Raw genomic sequence first — 10,578 nt, forward strand, 5'->3', positions numbered from 1 at the left:
AAAACAGCATTAGTCCGTGTTAGTTGCATCCAAAATACACAAATTAGAGGCAAAACAATAGCAAAAGTGTTCGGGAAAGTAGATACGTTTTGGACGTATCACAAACTCAAGTATAAAAGGTGCAACAAAGCTCACATATGAACATATTGTAACTATTATAAGACTTTACATTGTCTCCTTGTTGTTCAAACACCTCAACCAGAAAATATCTAGACTCTAGAGATCAATCATGCAAACCAAATTTTAACAAGCTCTATGTAGTTATTCATTAATGAGTACAAGGTACATGATGCAAGAGCTTAAACAAGATCTATATGAGCACAACAATTGTCAAGTATCACATTATTCAAGACATTTTACCATTTACCAAATGCAGTATTTTCCGTTTCCAACCATATAACAATGAATGAAATAGTTCAACTTTCGCAATGAACATTAAAGATAAAGCTAAGAACATATGTGTTCATACGAAACAGCGGAGCGTGTCTCTCTCCCAAACAAAGAATGCTAGGATCCGATTTATTCAAACAAAAACAAAAATAAAAACAAACAGACGCTCCAAGTAAAGCACATAAGATGTGACAGAATAAAAATATAGTTTCACTAGAGGAACCTGATAAGTTGCCGATGAAGAAGGGATGCCTTGGGCATCCCCAATCTTAGACGCTTGAGTCTTCTTAAAATATGCAGGGATGAACCACGGGGGCATCCCCAAGCTTTGACTTTTCACTCTTATTGATCATATTGTATCATCCTCCTCTCTTGACCCTTGAAAACTTCCTCCACACCAAACTCGAAACAAACTCATTAGAGGGTCAGTGCATAATTCATATATTCAGAGGTGAAATAATCATTCTTAACACTTCTGGACATTGCACAAAGCTACTGAAAGTTAATGGAACAAAGAAATCCATCAAACATAGCAAAACAGGCAATGCGAAATAAAAGGCAGAATCTGTCAAAACAGAACAGTTCGTAAAGACGAATTTTAAAGTGGCACCAGACTTGCTCAGATGAAAATGCCCAAATTGAATGAAAGTTGCGTACATATCTGAGGATCACGCACGTAAATTGGCAGATTTTTTTGATTTTTCTACAGAGACTACTGCTCAAATTCGTGACAGCAAGAAATCTGTTCCTGCGCAGTAATCCAAATCTAGTATTGGCTTTACTATCAAAGACTTTACTTGGCACAACAATGCAATAAAATAAAGATAAGGAGAGGTTGCTACAGTAGTAAACAACTTCCAAGACTCAAATATAAAATAAAGTGCAGAAGTAAAATAATGGGTTGTCTCCCATAAGCGCTTTTCTTTAACGCCTTTCAGCTAGGTGCAGAAAGTGTGTATCAAGTGTTATTAAGAGATGAAGCATCAACATCATAATTTGTTCTAATAATAGAATCATAAGGTAACTTCATTCTCTTTCTAGGGAAGTGTTCCATACCTTTCTTGAGAGGAAATTGATATTTAATATTACCTTCCTTCATATCAATGGTGGCACCAACGAGTTCGAAGAAAAGGTCTTCCCAATATAATGGGACAAGATGCATTGCATTCAATATCCAAGACAACAAAATCAACGGGGACAAGGTTATTGTTAACCATAATATGAACATTATCAATCCTCCCCAAAGGTTTCTTTATAGCATTATCAACAAGATTAACATCCAAATAACAGTTCTTCAATGGTGGCAAGTCAAGCATATCATAAATTTTCTTAGGCATAACAGAAATACTTGCACCAAGATCACATAAAGCATTACAATCAAAATCATTGACCCTCATCTTAATGATAGGCTCCCAACCATCTTCTAACTTTCTAGGAATAGAGGTTTCAAGTTTTAGTTTCTCTTCTCTAGCTTTTATGAGAGCATTTGTAATATGTTTTGTAAAGACCAAATTTATAGCACTAGCATTGGGACTTTTAGCAAGCTTTTGTAAAAACTTTATAACTTCAGAGATGTGACAATCATCAAAGTCTAAACCATTATGATCTACAGCAATGAGAGCATTGTCCCCAATATTTTGAAAATTTTCAGCAGTTTTATCAGTTTCAGCAGTTTTAGCAGTTTCATACAATTTTGCACGCTTTGCACTAGGAGTAGTAACATTGCCAACACCAATTATTTTACCATTGATAGTAGGAGGTGTAGCAACATGTGAATCATTAACATTACTAGTGGTGGTAATAGTCCAATATTTAGCTACATTATTCTCTTTAGCTAGTTTTTCATTTTCTTCTCTTTCCCACCTAGCATGCAATTCAGCCATCAATCTAATATTCTCATTAATTCGAAGTTGGATGGCATTTGCTGTAGGAACAATCTTATTATCAATATCCTCAGGTTTAGCAGCCATTTTATTAATTAAAGAGGATTGTGACGCAGACAGGTATGAGATTCGGTTTTCAGCATTTGAAATCTTAGTTTGCAAACCCGACATTCCCATATTCAAATTTTCAAGTTGATTTCCTATATTTTTCAACAAGGTAGATTGTTCATTCATAGTTTTAGTAAACAATTGATTTTGCTCATATTGTGATTGCATAAAGCTCTTAGTGGATCTTTCAATTTCTAGCATCTTTTCCTCATATCTACCGTAAAAATGATCATTACCACTAGCAGGATATGTCCTATAGTTGTTACCCAAGTTATTCCTATAAGCATTGTTGTTGAAATTATTATTTTTAATGAAATTCACATCAACATGTTCTTCTTGGGCAACCAATGAAGCTAAAGGAACATTATTATGATCAACATTAGATCTACCATTCACAAGCATAGACATAATAGCATCAATCTTATCACTCAAGGAGGAGGTTTCTTCAACAGAATTTACCTTCTTACCTTGTGGAGCTCTTTCCGTGTGCCATTCAGAGTAATTTGTCATCATATCATCAAGAAGCTTTGTTGCCGCCCCCAAAGTGATGGACATAAAGGTACCTCCAGCAGCTGAATCCAATAGGTTCCGCGAAGAAAAATTCAATCCTGCATAAAAGGTTTGGATGATCATCCAAGTAGTCGAGTCCATGGGTTGGGCAATTCTTTACCAAAAATTTCATTCTCTCCCATGCTTGAGCAACATGTTCATTATCTAATTGCTTGAAATTCATTATGCTACTTCTCAAAGATATAATTTTAGCGGGAGGATAATATCTACCAATAAAAGCATCCTTACATTTAGTCCATGAATCAATACTATTTCTAGGCAGAGATAGCAACCAATCTTTAGCTCTTCCTCTTAAGGAGAAAGGAAACAATTTTAATTTTATAATGTCACCATCTACATCCTTATACTTTTGCATTTCACATAGTTCAACAAAATTATTAAGATGGGCGGAAGCATCATCAGAACTAACACCAGAAAATTGCTCTCTCATAACAAGATTTAGTAAAGCAGGTTTAATTTCAAAGAATTCTGCTGTAGTAGCAGGTGGAGCAATAGGTGTGCATAAGAAATCATTATTATTTGTGCTAGTGAAGTCACACAACTTAGTATTCTCAACAGTACCCATTTTAGCAGCAGTAAATAAAGCAAAGTAAATAAAGTAAATGCAAGTAACTAATTTTTTTGTGTTTTCAATATAGAGAACAAAACAGTAAATAAAGTAAAACTAGCAACTAATTTTTTTGTGTTTTTAATATAGAGAGAAAACAAGACAGTAAATAAAGTAAAACTAGCAACTAATTTTTTTGTGTTTTGATATAATGCAGCAAACAAAGCAGTAAATAAAATAAAGCAAGACAAAAACAAAGTAAAGAGATTGGAAGTGGAGACTCCCCTTGCAGCGTGTCTTGATCTCCCGGCAACGGCGCCGGAAAAATAGCTTGATGCGTGCGATCGACACGTCCGTTGGGAACCCCAAGAGGAAGGTGTGATGCGTACAGTAGCAAGTTTTCCCTCAGAAAGAAACCAAGGTTTATCGAACCAGGAGGAGCCAAGAAGCACGTTGAAGGTTGGTGGCGGATGAGTGTAGTGCGGCGCAACACCAGGGATTCCGGCGCCAACGTGGAACCTGCACAACACAATCACAGAACTTTGCCCCAACGTAACATCGAGGTTGTCAATCTCACCGGCTTGCTGTAACAAAGGATTAGATGTATAGTGTGGATGATGATGGTTGTTTGCGAAGAACGAGTAAAGAACAATTGCGATAGATTGTATTTCGGATGTAAAGAATAGGACCGGGGTCCACGGATCACTAGTGGTGTCTCTCCCATAAGATAGCGAGATGTTGGGTGAACAAATTACGGTTGGGCAATTGACAAATAAAGAAGGCATAACAATGCACATACATATATCATGATGAGTACTATGAGATTTAATCGGGGCATTACGACAAAGTACATAGACTGCTATCCGGCATGCATCTATGCCTAAAAAGTCCACCTTCGAGTTATCATCCGAACCCCTTCGGTATTAAGTTGTAAACAACGAGACAATTGCATTAAGTATGGTGCGTAATGTAATCAACACAAATATCCTTAGACAAAGCATCGATGTTTTATCCCTAGTGGCAACAGCACATCCACAACCTTAGAACTTTACATCACTTTGTCCCAGATTTAATGGAGGCATGAACCCACTATCGAGCATAAATACTCCCTCTTGGAGTCACAAGTATCAACTTGGCCAGAGCCTCTACTAGTAACGGAGAGCATGCAAGAACATAAATAACATATATGATAGATTGATAATCAACTTGACATAGTATTCAATATTCATCGGATCCCAACAAACACAACATGAAGGATTACAAATAGATGATCTTGATCATGATAGGCAGCTCACAAGATCTAACATGATAGCACAATGGGGAGAAGACGACCATCTAGCTACTGCTATGGACCCATAGTCCACGGGTGAAATACTCACACATCGATCCGGAGGCGATCATGGCGATGAAGAGACCTCCGGGAGATGATTCCCCTCTCCGGCAGGGTGCCGGAGGCGATCTCCTGAATCCCCCGAGATGGGATTGGCAGCGGCGGCGTCTCTGGAAGGTTTTTCGTATCGTGGCTCTCGGTACTGGGGGTTTCGCGACGAAGACTATATGTAGGCGGAAGGGCAGGTCAGGGGGCCACACGAGGGCCCCACACAACAGGCCGGCGCGGCCAAGGCCCAGGCCGCGCCGCCCTAGTGTCTGGCCATCTCGTGGCCCCACTTCGTAAGTCCTCCGGTCTTTTGGAAGCTTCGTGCAAAAATAGGACCTTGGGCGTTGATTTCGTCCAATTCCGAGAATATTTCCTTACTAGGATTTCTGAAACCAAAAACAGCAGAAAACAACAACTGGCTCTTCGGCATCTCGTCAATAGGTTAGTGCCGGAAAATGCATAAATATGACATATAATGTGTATAAAACATGTGAGTATCATCATAAAAGTAGCATGGAACATAAGAAATTATAGATACGTTTGGGACGTATCAAAGCTTGCGGTCCATTTGGTGACGATGGAGATGTGCCTCAATGAAGCTATCCCATCATGGTGTATGGGGGATCATTTGTAAGTCTTCACGAAGAAACAATGATCAAGTGAGACATTTGGGCTTGTGGGAGTTTAAAGCGTTGTCATCAAGATCAAGCGGTAGGCGGAAGGCAAAGGTATGACATTTCTAGTTGATCAACACTTTCTTATGTGAACTTGGCCTACTGGTAGGTGAGGCGATTGACAACGGTATGCTGAAAGATTAGCTCCAACAACAAGGTGTTCCTGGACTCGAGTGACCTGCTGCTTGTGCTCCAGCAGCTCAACATCGTGGGGTGCTCCTGTGGTGAATGTCATGGTCACACAGACAAAGGGCAAGAAGTGAGACCATTTCCTGTCGTGCATGTCAGGGTCAGCATCGGTTGGCTGTCTACGTGGAAGAAGAGTACTTTTGAGATGAACGGAAAACTGTAGTTTCTGTTAAATGGCTCTATTTGGGTGTTGGATTTTGCGACACTCAAAACTAGAAAGACGCCTTGGTGCTGCAAATTGCTTTCTGGAATTTGCAATTGAACTTGTCAGCTAGTTGCATCTTTAGCTGTGTGAACCAATGGGAAAATGTTTAATACGAATGGTCAATCAGCTTATCTCTGGATTGAATGTTTTGCTATCAGTTTCGGTACATTTTCTATTTTCTATTTTTTTGGTGATTATGCATGCTGGTCTTGGCGTCCTTCATTAATGGTACACATGATGAATGTCATTGCTTTTTCGTTTTACTTGTAATTGTGCGAGTTATTATAACAAGTATGTTGTTGCATTCTGAAAGCAGTCTGACCTGAAACTAGGATACCCAACACCATAGTTCTATCTTTTTTTTTAACATGGAACGCTGATATTCCATTAACTTAACTAGGCAGAATCACCGACATGGCAGAGATTACGGAACCTTGTCTAACCAAAGACGATGCAAACCATAGATCTGTCCTTTGCATATGAAAGAAGCGGTCTACCTGTTATATACGCAATTGCAAACGGTTGAGCACACTTTACTACTCCCGCCCTGAATAAGTGTACAACTTACATTTGTCCTAACTCCTAAGTCAAATTTATTTAAATTTGATTAATTTTATAGGAAAACTAGCAACACTTATGACACCAAATTAGTTTCACCAGATTTGTCTTCAAATGTAGTTTTATAATAAGTTTGACTTGGAACAAAGCTGAAGTAATAGTAGGCTGAGAGAAACAGAGTCGGGAACGGTGGGCCCGCGTGTCAGCCTGACCCTTCCCGTCTTCACCGATTAGACTCTTTGCAGTTTCTTCTCCAGTCCAGCCGGCAGCCGTCGCACCGCACTGCCCCTCTTCCGCCGTACTCAAGCGCCGCAGCCGCCTCACGCCGGATGTCGCCGCCGCGCCGCGTCACTCCGCCTCCCCACGCCGCTCCTTCCTCTCCGACCCCACGCGCCGCATCCGCCTCCCGCTGAAGACCGCCGCCGCGCCGCGTCCGTCCGCCTCCCCGCGCCGCCCACCAAACCCTGGAGCCGCGACCTCCCCCACGCCGCGCTCACGCCTGCTCCAAGGAAGCAACAGCCATGTCGCCGCATCAGCAGGTAATCCACTCACAACGACGGATTTGCTAATTCTCGACCGCTTCATCCACAGTTACCTGCAACGAGTCGGCCTAATTTCTCCAATATTATGACGAGCATATACTGTTTTCACACGGCCTCCGAACGGAGCCGGGTTCCACTATAATTAGAGATAAACGGAATATGACGAGCACATCTTGTGGCACACTGGATTCTCATCACCAAATTACGCACATCGCGAAACCCAATCAACAATTTTCTTTTGCTGTGCCGTCATGCACCCAAAGCATGTACTATATCTGTTGCATAATGTCCTGGTCTACAAAGAATTCTGACTAGTTAGTGAACTCTGCATATTCCCTGAATATTTGGATTTAGTTTCAGTTCTCTGCATTTAGTTAGAAATAATCCTAACTTTTGAGTCAGTGGATCTAGCTACCCACTAACTAAACGGGTCCATTATTCTCTAGCAGCAGTCGGAGGAGGAAGATAGGCCAATTAAGCTTGCTGACCAGTCAGGTCTGCAGGGGGTAGGCTCCATGTTTGCATTAATTCCCAGGAAATAAAATCTCGATATGCCCTGTTTCATACAAACATAAATGCATAACCTTGATGAATCTGAACGGCACCAGGTTGCCCAGGTGCCGATAGCACTACTTAGGAGCCATCCGGCTTTATCGAACAGCTTATGCTCTGGGTAGAGCATTGTTCTTGACACTCTTGTAACATTTTCTGTTTGGCATTTCTGAATTCAGTTATTTGGCAGCTAAATAATGGATCCATAGTTTTTGTTGCAGCAACTGGACGATGAAGATAGGCTCAGTACGTTGACTGATGATATTTTGTTGTCTATCTTGGGGAGAGTCAGTTTACGTGTGGCAGTAAGGACATGCGTGCTCTCTACACGGTGGAGGCATCTTCCTTGGTTGCTCCCTGAACTCAGCATGGATGTCGAGGATTTCCTATCTGCTCCATGCACTGAAACTATTGAGGCAAATGATATGGAGAAAGCTATGGTGTCTTTGACCAAAGCAACCAGGAGTTTCTTGACTGATCAGCAGAGAGGATCCACTATCTCAAGTCTGCACCTTAAGCTCTACTTGATCAACACTTTCTTGTGTGAACTTGGCCTACTGGTAGGTGATGCAATTGAAAGCGGTTTCTTGAAAGATTTGGATCTCACTATTCTTGATGCGACAGATCCTCTTGACTGTAGTGTGGAGGATATGCTACAGCGAGTCGAAGAAATAGATGGTTTTTTCTGTGCCTACCCTAGTGTTCTCCATTGCCTCACAAGACTCTCTCTAGACAATTTAGGCTTCATCAAAGTGGATATGCATCACATCCTGTTTGACTGCTGCAAGCAACTGAAGTATCTAAGCCTCTGTCAGTGTGATACTGGTCTTGGATCTTGGTTTAAGATTGATGCACCAGACTCAAAACTCATTGTTCTAGAACTCACCAAGTGTCGTTTTGAGAGACTTGAGGTGGTCTGCCTTCCGAAGTTGGAGAAGCTCAGTTGGGATACTTGGGTATCTCGGTCTGTCCCCTTAGCTTTCGGTTTTGTCCCGTCTCTTGGGCAACTAGAACTCTCATGTGGTGCGATATGTGACCAACGTGAATTTAAATTAAGTGAGCTACTGCACGGAACCACAAGCATACATACTCTCACATTGGATTTCCAAGGAGAAAAGGTAAGTTGTAGCTTATTTTCGTGAAGTGGTAACTCTTTTTGTGTTGCTTTTGTTATGCTGTTAAGAGTTATATCATAGAGAATAAACATAGTTGTAAATTCTTTGGTAACCTCATCTCTCATGCTTGTGAATTATTCATTTTAATTTATCTTCTGGCCAGCTTTGGATGCAACCTGAAATGGGCCAACTCCGCACTGCTTTCAAGAAGCTAAGGAAGCTGTATGTGCGCGGTATCTTTGTTGAATTTGACATTTTGTGGATAACGGCCTTTCTTGTGGCGGCACCATCTATCGAGATGTTACATGTTGAGGTGATGCAACTTTCCCTTGTTTTTCCTCCTAAATTATGTTATCTTTGTTTACTTCTCCACATGCAGCGCTTCAAGTTTTGCCTGAATGCTGTTTAGTACTAAAATTCAACTACATGTGATGATTTCTTACCCAAATATAGGTATGGGAACATCCATGTGATGTGGACGACGAGATCAGACAGCAGGCCTTCTTTGACAGAAAGGCTCCTCAGTGGAAGATGGATTTCGATGGCTCCAAAAACTGGCTTTTGAAACAGCTGGAATTCATTGGCTTTAGGTCACTAGAACATCAGTTTACATTTATAAGATCCATGCTGGAGAGATCTCCCAATCTACACAGTATAATTTTGAAAGGAGATGAGCAATGTGACTCCTGTGACGCCCTTGGTATACCATCAAAGTTCCCAAAGAAAAATGACCAAGAAATGGTCGTTAGCCGAATTAGAGAGGGCATGTTCCTGCCACAAATAATTTTTAATGAAAGGGGTGTTTGGTGAATTAGAGTGCAACACTCTGTGCTCTCTGTTTGTGTTGAATACCTTGTTATTGTGGGATTTTAGGAGGTGTGGTGGTTATCTCATGAACTCAAACTGTTTTGCTGTGCCCTGAGCAAACTAGCTGGGTCAAGAACTGGTTGTAAATTGCTCCATGCACTTTTTTAGTTTCTGAGTATCAAGTATCAACTAGCCCCTCTTCAAATAAACGGACAAGAACTTGAGCAACCAAGTGGATGTGCTCATCCAAATTTCTTTAAATAGTGCCATTGAAGTTAAAATATGTTTTTTCACCAATATGCATCCATGACATGCTTTTTTTTTTTTGCATACAAACCGCCAAACACTTCCAAGTGTGTATGTAATATGCCAGGAACATAATAAGAATCATTAAAGCACTCTGAACTCATTATTCAGTCTAAAGCATAGGTGCTCTGAACTCATTATTAGTCTAAATTTTTGTCAATTTCGCGTAGTCTAAAATACAGATTAGTTTGCATTGAGATTTTATTTTACACAATTATGGCATGCATCGTTGTCTGCCTTGAGTATTTGGTTTTAGATTTTTTAAAAAACTTTAAAATACAAATTTTGAATATTTAAATATAAAGAGTTACATTTAGCTCTGCCTACAAAACGCCACACTGAACTTTTATCATACATAAACTGGACTTGTCATAGTCAAAAAGCATATATTCACTCACCCAGCCAAAGCATGCTATGTACAAGCCAAATATTTAAGAGATTTCTATTTTCGTGCCCCCGGGTTTTTAGTTGTACTCAGTTTCCCCAGCTCTTTAGTTTTTTCTCAGTTTTCCCCACGTCCTTGTCTGAAACCCACAGAAGGAGCTCGGACGGGAGGATTCCCGTTTAGTTGACCGTTCCATGCTGACGTGTGGGGCCGCGTCGTGTGGGGCCACATCGCGTGGGGCTGGTAGAAAGGGACCGCGTGGGATAGGACGAGACCGCGTTTGGTTCTACGTGAGCAGGAGCTGGGTTCTATCTCTCTCTCGGCCAAATTGGCATTTTAAGAGGGGTCCCTTTTAAGAGCACATTTTCC

The 10,578-nt window shown here is 40.8% G+C and overlaps 1 protein-coding gene across 1 annotated transcript; it reads left to right on the top strand.

The window, feature by feature from the left end:
- The first annotated feature begins 7,820 nt into the window (after positions 1–7,820).
- On the top strand, positions 7,821–9,606 carry LOC124698484. Its single transcript, XM_047230967.1, has 3 exons — positions 7,821–8,714; positions 8,875–9,024; positions 9,165–9,606. Exons 1-3 carry the CDS (start codon positions 7,965–7,967, stop codon positions 9,519–9,521), a joined length of 1,257 nt encoding a protein of 418 aa, XP_047086923.1. The 5' UTR covers positions 7,821–7,964; the 3' UTR covers positions 9,522–9,606.
- The last annotated feature ends 972 nt before the right edge of the window (positions 9,607–10,578 follow it).

Source organism: Lolium rigidum, chromosome 3, assembly GCF_022539505.1.
Source record: "Lolium rigidum isolate FL_2022 chromosome 3, APGP_CSIRO_Lrig_0.1, whole genome shotgun sequence".
Taxonomy (NCBI): Eukaryota; Viridiplantae; Streptophyta; class Magnoliopsida; order Poales; family Poaceae; genus Lolium; species Lolium rigidum.

Excerpts from the sequence above, each read along its gene's own strand:
- LOC124698484 (XM_047230967.1), top strand. The coding sequence starts at position 7,965 with ATGGATGTCGAGGATTTCCTATCTGCTCCATGCACTGAAACTATTGAG. Across the intron at positions 8,715-8,874 it reads TGGATTTCCAAGGAGAAAAG|CTTTGGATGCAACCTGAAAT; the intron begins GTAAGTTGTAGC and ends TCTTCTGGCCAG. Across the intron at positions 9,025-9,164 it reads TCGAGATGTTACATGTTGAG|GTATGGGAACATCCATGTGA; the intron begins GTGATGCAACTT and ends ACCCAAATATAG.